Source organism: Cavia porcellus, unplaced genomic scaffold (assembly GCF_034190915.1).
Source record: "Cavia porcellus strain 051 isolate PalLab524CR breed Dunkin Hartley unplaced genomic scaffold, mCavPor4.1 scaffold_18, whole genome shotgun sequence".
Classification (NCBI taxonomy): Eukaryota; Metazoa; Chordata; class Mammalia; order Rodentia; family Caviidae; genus Cavia; species Cavia porcellus.
The window spans coordinates 71,170,235-71,188,097 of NW_026947501.1; the positions used below are offsets into that span (position 1 = coordinate 71,170,235).

The following is a 17,863-nucleotide window of genomic DNA, read 5'->3' on the forward strand; positions in this document are numbered from 1 at the left end:
CAAAAACAGGGGTGGAGCGTAGCAGAGGGTTTGTGTGTGTGCACTATGTGTGTGTGTGTGTGTGTTACACGTGTGTGCACACAAAAGTACATGTACATGTGTGCGTGTCTACAGCTGGCTGAGGGCAGGCAGGCCCCGCCACGCTGGAGGTGGGGAACGGCTGTGAGCCCCCCAGTAAACAACTTGATGAAAAGGAAGGGAAAAGCTAAAAGGGGGAGCGGGTTAATGGAGGGACTCCAGGCGGGGATGTGGACACAGCTTCCTGTCAGGCGGCGGCACTGGTGTCCCTGGGGCCAGAGGCCTCGGTCCTCCTGTCAGAGTCGTGGCTGGTGGGAACGGATCCACTGGCTCCCCCACCTGCTCCCCGCCCGCCCGCCCGCCCGCGCTCGGGCTGTTCCCCGGGGAGTCCTGAGGCCCAGTGGCTGCAGCCAAGACCACCGTGACCTTGAGCCAGGCCCGGTCCCTGGAGCCCGAGGCACTGAGACGCTGCGCTGGGGAGCCCGCATTTCTACCCGGTGTGCAGCAGGGGCGAATCGTTTTCCTGCTCAGAGCTGGTCGTTTTAGGGTGAATTTGTAATTCATGCTTTTCCTGCCCACAAACCCCGATCTTGTTTCCTTTTGGGCTTTTTTTGTTTGTCTGTTTTTGTGATGCTGGACCACATCTGCGAGCCCTGGCGATCCTGGCAGTAGAGGCCTCACCCCTCAAAACCCCCTCCTATCCTAGCTTCGGCCCTGGCCACCACCTGCCCCTGCGACTTTCGGTGGCTGAGGTCTAAGCAGACGCCTGGTGGCACCCTCGGGGCCTGTCTCGAGCATCTCTAGCAGGGCACCAGGGTTCCGGTTGGTGGTAGCACAGCTCCCGGCAGAGGGGATGCGTGGCTGCAAAGCCAGGCACAGTCCTGACTCGGGGTCCTCCTGTAGTCTTGCCCTCAGGGCGGGCTGCCCCCGGCATCTGCCTGCAGTGCAGCTTCTCCAGCTGAAGGCCCCGCTGTCTGCAGAGAGGACGGGGCGTCGTGTGGCCCTGCTGCTTCTGAGAGCTGGGTGGACCCCTCCAGCCCCCCTGGCCAGGCGCGGAGTTTTATCTTGATTTCCATCTCCTGCAGCAAAGCCTGGAAAGGGCTGGAAAGGGCTCTGCCGCTGTTCTAATCTGCCCGCAGTAACAGCTTCTATTGTGTGTTCAGACCCTGTGCTGTAGTTCATTCCCGGTGATATATTATATTTTAATAGAGAAAAAGTTACCCAAGGCTATAAAGGAAGGAGGAGAAAAATCCAAATAACTTCACATGAATCATATGAGAAACGTTCATGAGAATGAAATAAGTAAATTTTGCTTTAAAGTAAACTATTCCTATGCTTGTCATAAATTTATTTGAAGTAAAAATAAAACCTGCACCATGTAGGGAGGGAGGAGGGTGCAAGGCCTGGGCAGAGGGCAGTGCCGGGGGCCACAGTGAGGGTCCCCCACTCCTCTGCAGCTCTGTCCGTCCTGAAACCAGTGCTTCCACTTCAGGAGAGACAGGGAGAGGCTGGCAAAGCTGCAGGACATGGCAGAAGGGCCTGGCAGGGGCCAGCTGGGTGTGGGAACCAGCTCGCAGGACGGGGGCAGGCTGAAGGGGCAAGGGCTCCACGGAACACGGCGGCCAGGAAACTCATCACAGCCACTGAACGCGGAGCTGATGGGCAGTTTTCATGGCAGAAGAAAGTGCTCCCTGCCGTGTAACGTGAATGGGAGGCTGTGACCCTTCCAGGGTAGAGAGCGTGGCTCAGCTTAGGGAAAAGGCTAAGCATTCACGTGAGGTCTCTCCAGAGGCCCCATGGACCTCCCCTTGGCTCCCAGATCCCTTGGTTTGGTTTTGAGCCCCGGTTGCATGCGTGTTTGCCAGGCACTGCCTGGGCCAAGGTGAGCCCCACTGGCAGAGCTCTGCCTGTGGCAGGCACCGGGGACCTCGCAGAGCCCTGGCTGCCGCTGCAGGTACAGAGCGGCATCACCTCCTGTCCCTGCCCGCCTGTGGTCCTGTGCTGTAACTGCTCGGGGCTGAGGCCGTGAGTCAGGGGACAGACAGGCCAGGGAGCGTGGCAGACAGACAGGCCAGGAGCGGCAGCTGCACCCGCCCCACTGCCCCACCTCCCAGGTGGACACCCAGGCCCCGGACCTTCCACTCTGCAGGTTGTCCAGTCCTGACCCTGGTTCCGTGGAGTCCCAGTTTGTGGGATGCAGTGTTGGTGCTTCTCAGGGTCCCATTCCTTCCCCCAGGGCCCCTTGAGACTGTACCACGCCTGGCCAGCTGGGTGGGAGTCACAGGACCCCGAACTCGGCCCCAAACCCCTGCTCCAGCTGTAGCACAGCCTGGCTCTGCTCTGCAGGAGCATTGGGTGTGTCCCACTGCTGTGCCTCAGGTGGTAAGAAGGGCAGCTGAGGGCACAGGGTAACTGAGGAAAAGGACAGCGGCCTCAGAGGTGTTGCGGTCCCTTCCCGGGTATTGTGGCCTTGGTCCTGGGTGGGAGAGAGGATGCACCGACCCAGTTTGCCTGGATTTCCTTTTTTTTATCCTGAATTCTAAAATCTGGAACTGGAAGTTGAGGCTCCTGTGCTGAGCCCAGGCAGGAACTACCTCACCTGCTTGTTCCCAGAAGGGGAAACTGAGGCTGGGAGCCACCCTACCCCCGGGGCTGCTGCTTTCCCGCACTTTCATCTTTGAAGCTCACCTTCTCAGGGAAGGCCGCCCTGACAGTGTGGAGACCCATGGCAGCCGGAAGAGCAGGGCGCTGGGGCTGCCCTGGCAAAGCCCAAGCAGTGTACTTAGAGAGCTCCTCTGGGCCGCACTCGCCCCAGGGTGGGGCTGGGCTAGCTCTGCACCCCGTGTCCAGTACGGTGCCTGGCCCTTGGCTGGGGCTTATAAACAGGCATTGAAGGAACCCCTAGCTCAGGAGGCACCGGGATGGGGTGACCCAACCCCATCCCCCGATGACCTGGGCCTGGGGGGCGTGGAGCGGCTCCTGGACAGAAGGTCTGGACAGAAGACAGACTGACTGGGCAGGTGCCTGCTTGGGCCTGGTGTGCAGCGTCCTATCGATAGTCATCCATTTGGGGTACACACGCTGAGGCTCAGTCACAGCAGATGTGGGGAGTCAGGGTGCTGACCTAATCAGAGAGCAGAGGGCCCAGGCTGCCAGCTGTGCCTGATCCCTGTGCCACCCCTGTCACCAGGACCTGCAGGTGATCAGCACGGATGAGAACCAGGTGTTTGTGGCGGTGCAGGAGTGGTACCAGACTGACACCTACAACCTGTACCAGTCAGACCCGCGCGGTGTGCACTACGCACTGGTGCTGGAGGACGTGCGCAGCTCGCGGCAGGCTGAGGAGAGCGTGGTCATCGACATCCTGGAGGTGGGCCCTCCCTCCCCCGTCCCCGTCCTGAGCTCTCATCCTGCCACTCCTGCCCCTGCTCCTCTTTCCTCTGTCCCTGTACCCCACACACAACTCGGGAAACGGAGGCTCAGAGTGGGCAGAAGGCCTCCCTGGGCCAATCCAGAGGGGAACGAGGGCCCCTCAGCCTGCAGGCGGCTGTCCCTGGTCTGCAGGCTGTCCCTGGGGCTGCCCAGCACTGGGCCACTCCCAGCCCGGCTGCTGCATGACAGGTGATGGAGGGGAGGGGTGCCGACCGTCCTGCCACAGCAGTGAGTGACACCATCTCAGTGTCACCAGCGACACACACCAGGGCCACCTCGCCTCCGTGGAGCAGGCAGACCCCTCCAGCTGTGGCCCTAATTCAGTGTGAGGTGCCTGGGGACACAGCCCCAGGCTGTGTGTGAGGACTCGGGGCCCCACCCTGACTGCACACAGACTGGCACCTGCCGCCCAGGTTTCATGGCACATGCCTGGCCTGGATGTGGGCCAACTATGGCAAGGCTTGGCAGTGACACAGGTCAGGGACACGTGGCCAGGACATGACGATCATGGTGACTGTGCTGTCCATCGAGATCAGCAAAGATGTTTTGGACCAGATGTTGCCGGTAAACACCACCTAGGAAGCCTTGGCTGTGAAGCCCTTGCTGGGCCGGGCACTTCCGGTTTGGCTTAGGAAAGACACTTGGGGCATTCCAGTCCTGTCCCCTGCCCTGAGCAGCTGTGGCCACAGCTGGGTGACAGCCACGAAAGGGGTCTGAACGGTGGCCTCAGAAAGAGATGTCCCCATCGTCACCCCCAGATGCTGCCAAATGACCCTGGACCTGGATTCCATAGTACAGGGAGGCGCTCCTGGGGAGGAGCCTGGGCTCAGCCCCTGCCCCAGGGAGGTGCAGCAGGGAGCTCACCGTCTGGAAAGCGGAGGCTGAAGACAGAGCGCAAGGGTGTGGGCACCATCAGGGACACCTCAGAAAGGCCCGAACCCTGGTCACTTGGAAGCCTTGTGGAAGTAACTGGGCATGTGACTTCCTCCTGCTGACCACAGCAGGAGCCACAAAATTAGGATGGGGTCTCCTGGGCCATGGGTGACACAGTCTCTGTGACATCAAGGAGTCTGTAGAGTATTTTGGGATGTGCTGGCGGACGAAGCCCACTGGCGTGGGTTAGAGGGGCCTGAGGCTGTCAGACCCACGTGTGTATAGGCAGGAAGCGGCTGCTGATGCCACTGGGACACCAGCCAGAAGAAGTGAGGAAATGGGTCCTCCCTGGAGTTTCCAGACAGGGACACACTCCCCTGCCCCAGACCCCAGACCACTACCTCCAAAACTGTAAAACAGTACACATGTGGTGTTTAAAGCCACTGATTCTGTGATGATCTGAGACAGGAGCAGCAGGAGACTAATATACCACCCATCCAGCCATCTACCCATCCATCCATCCATCCATCCCTACACCTACCCACTCATCCCTCCATCCATCCACTCACCCATCCATCAATCCCTATACCTACCTACTCATCCATCCATCCATCCATCCATCCCTCCATCCATCCACTCACCCATCCATCAATCCCTATACCTACCTACTCATCCATCCATCCATCCATCCATCCCTCCATCCATCCATCCATCCATCCATCCATCCATCCATCCCTCCATCCCTCCATCCATCCATCCATCCATCCATCCATCCATCCATCCACTCACCCATCCAGCCCTCCACCTACCTGCCCATTCATCTCTATATCCACCCACTCATCCATCCATCCCTATATCCATCAATTCAACTAACCATGCATACATTTGCCCACCTATCCACCATCTAGATATCCATCTGTCCTTCCATCTGCCCATTCATCTCCCTGGCCATCCATCCATCCATCACCCATGCATCTGCCATCTTTTCATGCATGCCTCCATCCATGTTTACCTGCCCATCTATGCTGGCACTGCCAAGAGTGTGCTTCCTATGAGCCCCGCATTTGCAGACCCACACAGGTAACAGGAAACCCACCAGCCTCCCAGGATTGTGAGAACTGTACTAGGTGACACACTGCACCTGCACTGCACCTCAAAAGCACAAGTGGCTCTTATTTCCATCAAGGCAATCGTGGCCTCTAACTAGAGGACTCTGTATAAATCACAGAAGCCTCTGGGCCTCAGTTTCCGGAAGCACTTTTGAGAAACAAGAGCATGTTGTGTATAGTGGGCAGAGGCAGCCTCTGCCCTCCAAGATGGGGGGAACAGGGGCTTCCCGTGCCTGGTCCCACCACGTGCCGCGTGGGCCTCCTCCATGAGCTTAGCAGGACCCCGAGAAATGGGGCAGCAGAGGGGAGATGGAGTTGTGCCAGAAGCTGTGTCCCTGGCCCAGGGCCTGTGGGTCCCCGAGTAGGCTGGGGGGTGGGAATGGTGTGGCCCCGAGGTGCAGGCAGTCAGGGGACCGGGCTGTCCTTAGCATACATGGTCGGTCAGTTGTCCTGGAGATGGCTCGGTGTCACATAATGGCACATGCAGAGCCCCAGGAGGTCCCCAAAGAGCCCAAGGGGCAGCTCACCATTCTTCTGTGCTCTGTCCCAGGTCAGAGGGGTGAAAGGGGTCTTTCTGGCGAACCGGAAGGTTGACGGGAAGGTGATGACACTCATCACCTACAACAAGGGCCGTGACTGGGACTTCCTGAGGCCGCCCAGCAGTGACATGAACGGGAAGCCGACCAACTGCCAGCCGGTGAGTCCTCCCCGTCCAACCCAGCTGCATGGCATCGGGCACGGGTGGGCACATGGAGAGGGGTGTAAGGCGCTGGGATTCAGGACGCAGGTCTGCGGGCCCGGCTGGCAGCCCTGCCATCTCATGCTGGCCTGTCCACTTGTGTGGAATCACTGCCCGAATCGGCGTCTGCTCTCTGTGCCACCCCTCCAGGGACCTGGGTGGACATATGTGTTCCCTGGGGCCAGCAGAGGAGCAAGAGGACAGATGGGAACAGGCAGGCCACTCCAGCCTGCTGCAGGCACATCTGGGCCCTCCCACTGCCCAGAATCAGGGCCTGGACAGCATCATGCCCAGGGAAGGGGTGGCAGAGAGAGGTGTTTGCAGTCAGCGGCCAGCTCCCCTGACTGGTCATATGTGGTGGCCGAGCGTCCAGCTCCAGTGGATGTGTGCGTCTGAGTCCCTGGCTGTCTGGGACTCCTGAGCCCTGTGTGGCCCCGGGGGCCCTGGTGGTGAGGATGGAGACAGTGCCAAGGGCTCCTGGCCTTTCCCGCCCAGCTTAGGGCGACATTCACGACCAGCAGCGCCAGGGATGAGCAGGCTGAGTGACCAAGCCTGGCCTGGTTTCTCATGTGTCACTGCCCCCTGCCCCCATGGGACTGCACCCTGCCTCCCACAGGGAGGCATACCTGAGCGTTGCCCAGTGCTGACCTTTGGGGCCCAGTCCAGGGCTGCACAGGACGCAGGCTCCTAGCTGACTGCATGACTCCGGCCAGGCCGACACTGCCTCTGGCCCTTGCTAACAGGGAGGCAGGGACTGAAGTCTTGTGCATCGAGCAAGGGTGCAATAAGACAGAGTGGAGGGCACAGGGGCTGCGGGAGCCGAGCTCTTCCTCTGTGGATGCATCCCCGTCCTCCTCTCTCCTGGAAGCTTGGACAGCGCATGCCTTTCTCTCTGGCAAACTCCTACTGAGACCTGAAAACCCTGCCCACAAGTCCACTCCACTAAGTCTCTGGAGGACACCTGTGCTTCTCTGTCTGTTCCACTCTGTGTCTGTGAGCTCCCCACTCTGGGGACACCTGAACCCACCATCTGCCTCAGTTTCCTCATGTGCCAAACAGAAAGAACCACAGTTCCTATCGCACGGGTTCCGCCCAGCTAACCCACAGCACTATGAGGGCTGGGCCCTGTGCCAGGAGCTCAGGCTGCAGCAGGAAGCCGGCGAGCACAGACTCTGCCTGGAGACACGGGCCTTGTCCCTGTCCCCAGGCCAGGCCGCAGGCATCCGCTGATGGGCATCATGACAGAACCGGTTCCCGCCTCGTCCTGAGCCTGGGAGCAGAGTGAGCGCTCAGCACCCAGCCTGGGCCCTGACCAAGCTCTGCCCAGAGACTCCTTCCCGGGTGGGAAGTCGGTGGCCCTGGCCTCCCTGCCCTGGCAGAGGCATGGGGTTAATTACCCGCGTGCCCTGACTGCCCCTGAGCACAGAACTGCTGGGAAGGTGTTGGCAGAGTTAAGCCGTATTAATCTGTGGGGCAAGTTTCTTCCTAGAATAGGTTCTTGTCTGCAATTACTCGGCTCAGTGAGGAGTGACCTCGGCGGGATTCATATCCCGGCTGTAAAATCACCAGCGAAGGTGCCGCCCGGCAGGCGTGTGGGCCCAGGAGGCTCCTGACCCAGCTCCGCAGTGGGGGTGACTCCCACCCAGCAGGATCAGGTCTGCCTTAGCCCTGCCTTCGGCCACAGGGAAGGCTTCCCCTGAGCCACACTTGAACCTGCTGTGCAGGTCTGGCTGGGTCTCTCAGACTCCACGGGAGGGGGCGCCGAGGCCTCTGGGTGGCTGGTGCACAGTCCTGGCCCTCTGGCCTGCTGGTATTGTAGGCTCTGCCAGGCTCTTCTGCAGAGCTCCTGCCAGCCATGGCATGCGGAGGGGCAGCCTCGGGCCTCGGAGCCCACCACCCGAGCCAAGCACTCTGGGGTCACCAGGTCAGGACCCCTCAGCACCAGGTGCAATGCACCCTTGGGTCTCCTGCCTTTTCCCTGGCAGCCTTGGGGGACCCTGTCCATTTGGGTACCCAGAGGAGGATTCCTTGATGTCCAGTCCCCTTCTCGGACATTCCAAGCCCTGGGTCTGCCAGGCTGCCCTCCACCCCTGGGCCCAGCCTGGTCTGGGGGCCATGTGGAGCCCTCATCTCCACCATTGGACGGGCAAACCTCTTGGTGCTCAGCGGGGGGGAGGGATTGTCTGCAGGCACAGCTGGGACACGTAGGTCCCAGGGGTCCCAAAAAGTGCCTGACCACCAGGATAGCTGCCTGTGGCCGGAGGGGATGGGGCAGAGGTCCTGAACTGTACCTCTAGTGTCACTCTGCCCCCTGCACCCGGATGGGGCACCACCGTGCCAGCACATGGGGTAGGGTGCAAGGGTAGCTCTGGAGGCCTGCAGCCAACCGAGGGCACAAAACCACTGTGCCAGGGCCTTGTGCTGTGCAGCCTGTGTCTGGAGGGAGCTCCCCCAGCAGAGGCCCACCCTGCCCCAGCTTGAAGGTAGCTCCCCACCACTGTCCTGCTCCGTGTCAGGTCTATCCATGGGCTGAGGGACAGCAAGGGCTCCCGGTCATGACAGCCCAGAGGAGACATCTGAGGGTCTCTCAGGCTCCAACGGGGACCCCACTAAGCAGGGCGACACAGTGACCACAGTCCTGTGCCAGGGGACCTGCCATCTCTGGCTCAAGGGTCCCCAGGTTGCTACTGGGTGGGGGGACATCAGGTCCCTCCCCCACTGCCTTCAGATGTCTCCGAGGTCACAGCCTTCTTTGAGCCCGATCTGTCACCAAATGTCCCCTGTTTTCCCAATAAATCGCTTCGAGGCCATGATTTTCCCAATGACAGGGACAGCGTGGTGGCCTTTGGCATCTTTGGAGGGACACAGCCACAACCATAGTCCATTTTAGACCCTTTTTACCCCCAAACAAACCCTGGTCCACTTGCTATCAGCTTTCTCCCCATCACCCCTGACCCCTGAGTTGTCTGCTTCCTGTCTGTGTGAGGTCCTCTTGTGACATTCCATGTGGCTGTACAATTGCAGTGCCACTAAGACATTCCGTAGGCCCTGGGGTGGGCAGATAAAGCCTGGGCCAGCCGGGACCACCCCAGTGACAGCGGGTCCAGACCAGTGTCCAGCACTGAGTGGTTTAATTCCTCCTTTCCTCTTTGTTTCCTTTTTGTCTGAGGCAAAGCTTTGCTACGCAGGCAGGCTGGCCTCAAACTCATGGTATTGTCCAGGATGGCCTCAAATTTGAGGCGATCCTCCTGCCTCAGCCTCCGAAGTGCCGGGATTACAAGTATCTGCCCCCATGTGTGGCTCTCACGGTTTCCTTTCTGCCTTTGACAGCTGTAGGAGGCGCGCTCGGGCGTGGCCGGAAGTGTACAGAGAGACAGAGAGACACACTGATTGGGGGGGTTCCAGAACAGCAGACGTGGGGAGCAGGGACCAATTCCACTTTGCAGATGAGGAAACTGAGGTCCAAGGTGTCCAGAAAATTAGTAGCACCTCCTAAAGGATCAAGATCTTTAGGTGCCCAGCGTTAGAGTGTTTCTAAACTGGAGGTGTTTTTCCTAGAAAGCACACTTAAAGGCGGGCAAAGAAAACACTTACCTTTCTTAAGCCACTGGGAGGCCTCGAGGTAGGCTGGACCCCGGCTCTGCCTCGCTGTTGTGGTGTCAGCCATAGCTCTGTACAGCAGGAATCACCGCCCCTCTCACAGAGCAGGACACCGAGGCACAGAGGAGACAGGCCCCTCAGGGATTGGCAGGGCAGACCTTGCTTACCCCTGTGTCCCTCGGATGGGAGGAGGGTATTTGGGGTGTCCCACAGCCGTCCTCTGACCCCCAGGTGCCTGTGATCACATGAGAAGCCCCGTGGTGAAGCCCTGGAGGGATGGAGGGGTGCAGGCTGCAGCGGGGATGGGGAGGGGAGGGAGGAGGGTGGGAGCTGGGCTGTGTAGGCCCCAGGCATCCCATCCTCTGGCCAGCCCTGCATGTGGGGGCCACGTTGCAAAGTCAGCTTGCAGGGCAGCTGCGGCCAGGCAGAGGCGCCTCCCCGGATGTGGCAGGGCGCATTCCAGGTGCTTCACTGGTCCCCACCCCACCCCAGGCCATGTGGATGGCTCCGCTGAGGTGTCCTTCGCCTGGCCGTCAGCCTCCGCTCACGTGTCCTCCCCTGCACAGCGCCCCTACCCTGTCCTCTTCCCAGGCAGGCAGTGGCCCCAGGCCTGGGTTTCCCACGGACCCTCCCCCTCATACTGACCCCCGCTTCTCCTCACAGCCTGCCTGCCACCTGCACCTGCACCTGCGCTGGGCGGACAACCCTTACGTGTCCGGCACCGTGCACACCAAGGACACCGCCCCCGGCCTGATCATGGGTGCAGGTGGGTGCCAGGGGACAGAGGGAATGTGGGGCCAGGCAGGGGCCTGTGGCCATGGCCTATCCGTGTGGGGACTGTGCCTCAGTTTCTCCAAGATGCCCAGCTCTCGTGCAGAGCCCTGAGGGGTGAACAGGGGGCGTAGCGTGGCATGCGGTGTGCGCTGGGTGAATGGAAGGAAGGCCGGATGGGTGCACAGATGGCAGAGGACGGGCTGGGTGGTAACGGAATGATGCCGGCAGGTAAAGCAGTCCAGATGAGTGTGAGGGAAGGAGAAGGAGGAGATGGATGGTTTAGATCATGGTTGCCATTTATTGCTTCCTGAAGAAAGAGGAGGAGGAAATTTTGTATGGAGGTGGAATATTTTTTTAAAAAACAAATATAATTGCTGTGTGCCTTTGTGGTCCTCATGAAACAGAAACCTACTTCGGGGATGATTAGGTGTAAAACATTCAAAATCAGAAGCAGGACCCCGCAGAGGTCACCAGGCAGGTCCAGGGAGGGGCCTGGCCACGTCCCCTGCCCCATCACAGCCTGAGGACACAGAGGCAAGGCTCAGAGCATGCGGCGTACCGCGCCACATCCCAGCCCTCTGTTGGCCCTGCACCAGCTGCAACACAAGAGGCTGCTGTGGGCTGAGGACAAAGGCGGGTGCGGCTGGAGCCGTTCTGCGCTGTAGGCACGTCCGACCGACCCCTCGCCCTGGCCCAGCGTGAGGCCCAGCCCACAGTGGGCCTCCAGGGCTGTCGGCCATGCAGGCGGAAGTGGGCATGAAGATTCAGCGCGGCTGGCTGGTGTGCTGGGTCCGCGGTCGGTGGGCTCCCCAGGCGGCCGCAGCTCCTGCTCCTGGAGCTCCTCTCCAGGGAAGGAAAACAGGGGGCTGGGCAGGGGTCTGGGACCATGGTGTGTCTGCTAGGGGACAGTGCACTGCTTTCTCCAAGATGCTGAGCTTTCATGGAGAGCCCTAAGGGGCAGTGGAAGGGCCACGCAGAGGTGAGCTGCCCACGGCATGAGGAACCGGAAGCAGAGACAGAAAGGGGCTGGGGGAGGAGCTAAACCTTTCCAGGCCACGCCCCGGGACTGCCTCTTCCACCAGGTCACGCCCCGTCCCCCTCTGTAACCCAGTGACCCCCGCACAAGCTCCAGCACAAGAGGCTTTGTGTAGGCATCCAGATATAACGCACAATGGCCCCGCGCTTCAGGTGCGCATCGGGATTGGCCGGCACCCCAGCTTCTTAGCCAAAGTACAAAAGGCCTCATCGCTCCTCGAAGGCCTCAGAGCTGGGTGTGAGCCCTCCAGTCCCCGAAGGCTCCGTGCAGCCCTTAGCTGAGCGCGGCCACGCAGGAAGTGGGTGCTGTTCGCCTGCTGTGGGGTTCCAGTGCCGCCCCCAGTCCGCTTTTCCTCCTGGGAAGGATGCCGCCTCTTTGTCTCGCTGGGCCCTGACTTGTCTTGGCAGCCACCTGCTCAGGGACTTCTGAAGGCGACTGGGGAGGGCCCTAGTGTCCTCCCACCCCTGCAGCAAACTGGGGACCCTCGGGCCGGAGGTGGCGGGACCCCTGGCACAGGACTGTGGTCACTGTGTCACCCCACCCTCCACACCTCTGCCCCCTCTGCCCGCAGCCTTGGCCTCTGACAGCTCCAGTTTGTCTCTCCAGGCACGGCTGCAGGTCCACTATCCTGGCTCTGAGTGTGTCTGTGCAGTCACCTTCACCCCTGCTAGGCGGCGAGCTGGTGGCAGGGAGCAGGACAGGGTGCCTGCAGCCTAGACTCCCGGAGCTCAGCATGGGGCTGGGCAGAGGGCTCGGGAGATGCTGGGCACACACAGGAAGGGGGTCCTGAGTGGCAATAATGAAGAAAAAAAGAAGGGAAAGTGGATGGAGGGGTGGATGGGTGGACAGATAGTAGCCTTATGGAGATGCGTGGACGGATGATGGGTAACCGTGGGGTGGGTGGGTGCGTGGATGGATGCATGGATGGTGAATGGAGGGGTGGGGAGTGGAGGGGTGGGTGGGTGTGTGGATGGATGGGTGGGTGGATGGGTGAAGGCATCAATGCAGGAAAGATAAACGCACACTCTACTTAGGACTAGAACACAGCTATTTGAGGACAAGCCATTTTCCTGGGAATTTTCCCATAATGCCTAAATTGGAGCTGAATAAAATTCTTTTGAGTGTGTCATGCAGATAAGGCTTCAAATGGCAAGTGACTTCCCCAGCACAGGAACAAGGCACGGGAATGATGTGCCCATCACCCAGGCTGGGGCTTTAGTGTCCTCACCACCTTATTCTGGGGACAGGGCCCGGATCGTGCCGTGACCAGGGCGCAGCAGAGCTGTCACTTCACAGAGCAGCCCCTGCCACAGCCATGTCCTCTCTGTGACCCGGCTCCTACAGTCACCTCTGAGCCCCTTGGTGTGGCCATCTGAGTGGCAGGCAGAACCTGGGGGCCCGGTCCGCCCAGGGTGTGCACCTACCCCGTGCTCCCCCAGCCCTCACCCGCCCTTCAGGGGTCACTCACCCTGTGCCCACCTGGGTCCCTGCAGCCTATCCCTGGCCACCATGGGTTTTTTTCCTCTCTCTCTTCCTCTCTCTCTCCCTCTCTCCCTCTCTTTCTCCCTCTCTCTCTCTCCTCCTCCTCTTCCTCTTCTTTTTTCTGACTGGAGATTGAACCCAGCACCTTCCCAGTGAGCCCAATCTCTAGCCCCTTTAATTTTTTAAAGTGTTGAGACAGGCTCTCACTAAGCTGCTATGTTGCTAAAGCTGGGATCTAACTTGGGGCCCTCCTGCCTCAGCCTCCCAGATTGCTGAGACCCCAAATGTGCACCCTCAGCACCTGGCCATACATTTTATTCTTGAGCCACACCTGTGGGTCTCTGAGGGACCCATGCTCTGTCCACACCTGGGCAGTGGCCGAGCTACCTGGGTTCAGCGGTTTGGTCCCTCTCTTGTCACTGCAGGGAGGGACCCAAGCCCAGAAGCCACCACAGGTCCACTGTGAGAGAGGATGGCAGGGATACACTGACGGGCAGCTCTGGTGACTGAGTCGAGGACCAGGACACAGACACCTTGCACAGCTGGGATTCCCTGGCTCCCTGCTGGGTGACAGTGGGGAGACCGGTGGACCCCAAGAGCAACACCCGTTTCTCTGTGGCCAGGTAACCTGGGCTCGCAGCTGGTGGAGTACAAGGAGGAGATGTACGTCACGGCGGACTGCGGGCACACCTGGCGGCAGGTAGGGCTGCGTGCACCCACCCCTCCGACTGCACTCTCAGGGGCCCAGTGAGTGGCCCCTGCAGCACGAGGTGCCCCTGCCCCTGAGTGGCGCCCCCCATCGTCCTCTGTGGCGAAGACCAGCTGCCTGCAGGCGGAGGGGAGGTTGGGGGGACGGGACGGGACACATGGCTACGGGGAAGAGAAGAGCAGGCCTCGGGCCTCGGCCAGTCTGGTTGGGCTCTGGGGGACGTTGGGGATATGAACTCCAGGCAGGGTGTGGCCAAGATGAGGGGTGCGTGTGGGAAGCCACCCCGTCCCCCAGCCGGGGCCCCAGTGGAGCTCAGGGTCATTCCAGGCCCCCCTTGGCCTTCAGCACGTGAGGACTAAGGGAGGAGGGCGCTGACCCAGCCCACCCTGGGCAGCTGTGGCAGCTGAAGGGCCTGTGTCCCCGGCACGGCCCCTGCCTCACCTTGGGCCCTGACTCTTTTGGGGATGCAGTGGGTGGAGCATTCTGAAGCAGCCTGGGGCTTTGCAGGTTGGGAGGAGCCCGGTCCAGGTCCGACCGTGTGGTGGCCAGGGGCAGCCCCTCGAGGGGTGGTGATGCTGGCTCTGGACAAACACGTTCATCCTCAGCACGCAAGGTCTGCCTGCCGCCTTGGTTCAAGGCTTGGTCATTTTTAATAGCCAAAAAGAAGGAATTTTGAAAAGGGCAGAAGCGATTTATTGTATTATATTATTTTTATCTCACTAAACCCTGAGAAAGATGTCCGAGTCTCAAAGGTCACCGCCTGTCTATTCTGGCAGCCCCTGTGTTTTCCTGTCACTCTTGCCCAGCAGTTTGTTTGGTTTCAAACTTGGGAACAACAGAGCTAGATAAGAGGACGGAGCTGGGCTGGGAGAGGCGCCGGGGGCACCCAGGGTGCTGGCCAGTGTGTGTGTGCATGCGCGAGCCAGGGAGCGAGGTGCTCTGGCTGTGTTGGGTCACTGAGAGGAAGAGAAAGAAAGCAGGCAGTGGACAGCGGGCAGCAGGGTGGATGCGGCACCCGCCTGGCCACCATTTGGGGACAGTGACAGGGACACACCTTGGGGGACAGGACCAGGACAGGAAGTACAGTGGCAGGTGCACCTCACGGAGCAGGTATGGTCTGTAACACCCTCAACTCCCTAGGGGCCCTGTGGGACTCAGGGGAGGGACATGGGAAAAGTTGGCCCAGGGATGGGCCAGGGTGTGGGGACCCATCGAGGCACAGAGAGCCACAGTCCTGCTCCGAGGCGGGAAACCCAGCCGCCTTTCTCCAGAGCCCTGAGCTGATGAGAGCGATGTTCTTTCAGGTCCTGGGGTGGCTTAGGGCGCCCCCTTCCGTCTTTCCCAGATGGCTGTGACCAAAGCCCACCTGCTGGCTGGGGGGAATGACCAAGGGCCCCCTTGGAGCCCCAGCTGTGATTCAGGGTTCACCCCTGTCTTCCGCAGCCAATCACCCTTGGTGGAGGGACCCCCAGAGACAGATCAGGCCCCCATAAAGTGCTGGTTCTCCTGGGCACCCTCAGGAACCGGACAGGCAAGGTCAGCCATGCCCTCTGCCTTGGATCCCATGCAGCCTCTGGGGCCCCGCACAGTTCTGGCCCCCCAGGGTCCTTTGCACACACTATGGGAAAGAGCTTTGCTTCTCCCGGGCGCTGGCTGGGGTGGGGAGGAGCAGCCCTAGCCTGGACAGCACAGTGCCCCTGAGTCACAGTCACAGGTGGGGAAGCTTCTGGAAGGCAGTTCTCCCCACGGAGACTGCCCTGCGCCCCACACCTGCCCAGGGCTGCCTGGGCTCCGGTGCAGGTTCCGTGGAATGCATCCTCCTCTGTGGTCCGTGCTCCAGGCGGGACCCAGCACAGGGCTAGGGCAGCAGGTGCAGAGGACGGGCCCTAGTACTAGTCCACACCCTGGCACCACAAGGGGCATCCCGGCCAGAGCAGGGCAGGCGAGGCTCATTGCTAAACTGTATATGTGTGGCAAGGTGGGCTTCCCATAGCTCTCTCTGGGATGCACGGGGCCCGCAGCCACCCATCCCTCCCGGGGCTAGTGCCCCACAGCTCGAGGACATCCCCCCAGGCCACAGGGCAGGGCTCAATCATGGCCACTAAACACAAAGGGAAGGAGGCAGCAGGACCCTGGGCTTGTCCCCTGTCTCTGCCCCATTCTAAGGGGTCTGTCTTCTTTACTCAGCCAGAAATGTGTATAGAAGAGCTCTCATGTGCAGTAGGGTGTGCCAATGAGGCTGCCAACAAGGTGGAATTGGCTGGGGCAAAGCTTGGCAGGCAGGGAGACTGCATGTGCAAAGGTCCTAGGGTTGGCAGGCAGGGAGATGGCATGTGTAAAGGTCCTGGGGTGCATTCAGGAAGGGAACCAGCATGGCTGGTGGTTAATGGAGATCAGTGGTCAGGACTCTTCCTATGGAGTCTCAAGGACCTGGAAGGATTGGCACTGACTCCAGGGGCCATGGCAGGCAAGAGGGGTCACCTCACACACTGGCTTCCCCCACGTCCCTGCCTCAGCCTCCAGCCCACCACGCCCTGTCCCTCAGGTGTTTGAGGAGGAGCACCACATCCTCTACCTGGACCATGGCGGTGTGATTGTGGCCATCAAGGACACCTCCATCCCTCTGAAGATTCTCAAGTGGGTGCAGGCACGCTGGCTGGGCCAGGAGGGCGGCGGCAGGGGACACCGCAGAGCAGCTCCCAGGGCCAGGGTAGCACTGAGCCCAGCACCTGGGGGTTCCCGCAGCTCCCAGGGTGCAGCAGAGGGCGCCCCTGTGGCCGGAGGGCTTTCCAGAGGCCGCAATGTCAGGATCAGTCAGTGGTGGGCTGGAGGCAGCAGTGAGTGCCCTGAGGAGCAGGGGTGGCAGCAGCTGCACCCCGAGGGGAAACTGAGGACAGAGTGCCCTGAAGGGGCCGCAGGCAGAGCTGGGGCAGCTGGGAGGAAGCCAGTTTCACCTTAGTCTAAAGAAGAGCGGTGCATTCTGGGAGCGGCTGCACTGCAGTTCCATGCCTGTCGCTGGGCCAGGGGTGGGGGGCTGGGCCCGAGATCCTTGCCTCTCACCCGGCCCGCCCCAGAGGAGGAGCCTGGGGCTGCAGCCCGGAGATACGCTGAGACCCCTCCGCAGGTTCAGCGTGGACGAGGGCGTCACGTGGAGCACGCACAACTTCACCGGCACCTCGGTGTTCGTGGACGGGCTGCTGAGCGAGCCAGGGGACGAGACGCTGGTCATGACGTGAGTGGAGCAGGATGGTGGCTGTGGGGGGGGCCCGGAGGGGGGGGCGTCGGGACGTCCTCGGTGGGGCGGCTCCTCACGTGCCCCCCCGCCCTGCTCCGGGAAGTTGCCCTCACCTAGTCCCTGGCTGGTCTCAGTGTGCCTCTCCGGCGGCACTGGATACCAGGAGATGAAGGTGGGGTGGGCAGTGCCAGGGGCTGTCCCCCGACCAGGACCCCAAGGCCAGCCCAGTCAGCTCCTCTGGGCCAGATGCACACAGTGCGGCGAGGAGGGGCATGAAATCCTGCTGTTCTGAGGGTGTGGCCTGGGATGGGGACTCACAGGACCCAGGGGACACAGCGTGTCCAGGGGGTAGTGCTGTCTCTGAGCCCCAGCCGGGCTGGGTGTGGGTGCAGTGGGACAGGGACACTGCTGCCCTAGCTGGGCATGCCCAGCAGCTTCCATCCCTGCAGTGCCTGCTGAGCGCCAGCGTCCCCAGCCTCCACATCCCCCAGAACCTGGCATGGATGCAGGCGGGGCTCGAGGGGTGGGGGCTGATTGGGGGACAGTGGCATGGAGTGAGGAGGTGGGCACAGGACTGTCCCCAGGTCAGGTCACTGCCGGTGACAGCCCTGTGTGTCGGGCACCCCGCTCGCAGCATCCGTGTGGGCTTTGGGTTCTGTCACTGTGATCAGGATTACCGAGGCCACGCCAAGCATCAGTGTCCCCGGTGCCACTCGTATGGGTAAACCGAGGCTGCAGCTCGTGATACCCAGTGTTGTCTCCCCACAGGGCTGCGGCTCTGTCGGCTGGGTGAGTCCCCTACCCAGCCGCAGTTGTAAGATGGGCATAAGGGTCCTGTACACTTCCCGGGGAAGCA

At 61.0% G+C, this 17,863-nt stretch overlaps 1 protein-coding gene across 5 annotated transcripts in view; it reads left to right on the plus strand.

The window, feature by feature from the left end:
* Positions 1–17,863, plus strand: part of Sorcs2 (sortilin related VPS10 domain containing receptor 2) — a 287,015-nt gene that overhangs the window by 249,202 nt on the left and 19,950 nt on the right. For all 5 annotated transcript variants that reach the window (XM_063230214.1, XM_063230216.1, XM_063230215.1 and 2 more), the window contains exons 9-14: positions 3,209–3,388; positions 5,983–6,129; positions 10,435–10,537; positions 13,687–13,763; positions 16,318–16,409; positions 16,897–17,004. In XM_063230214.1, the coding sequence (XP_063086284.1) occupies positions 3,209–3,388; positions 5,983–6,129; positions 10,435–10,537; positions 13,687–13,763; positions 16,318–16,409; positions 16,897–17,004 (707 nt within the window). The remainder of the gene's footprint in view (positions 1–3,208; positions 3,389–5,982; positions 6,130–10,434; positions 10,538–13,686; positions 13,764–16,317; positions 16,410–16,896; positions 17,005–17,863) is intronic.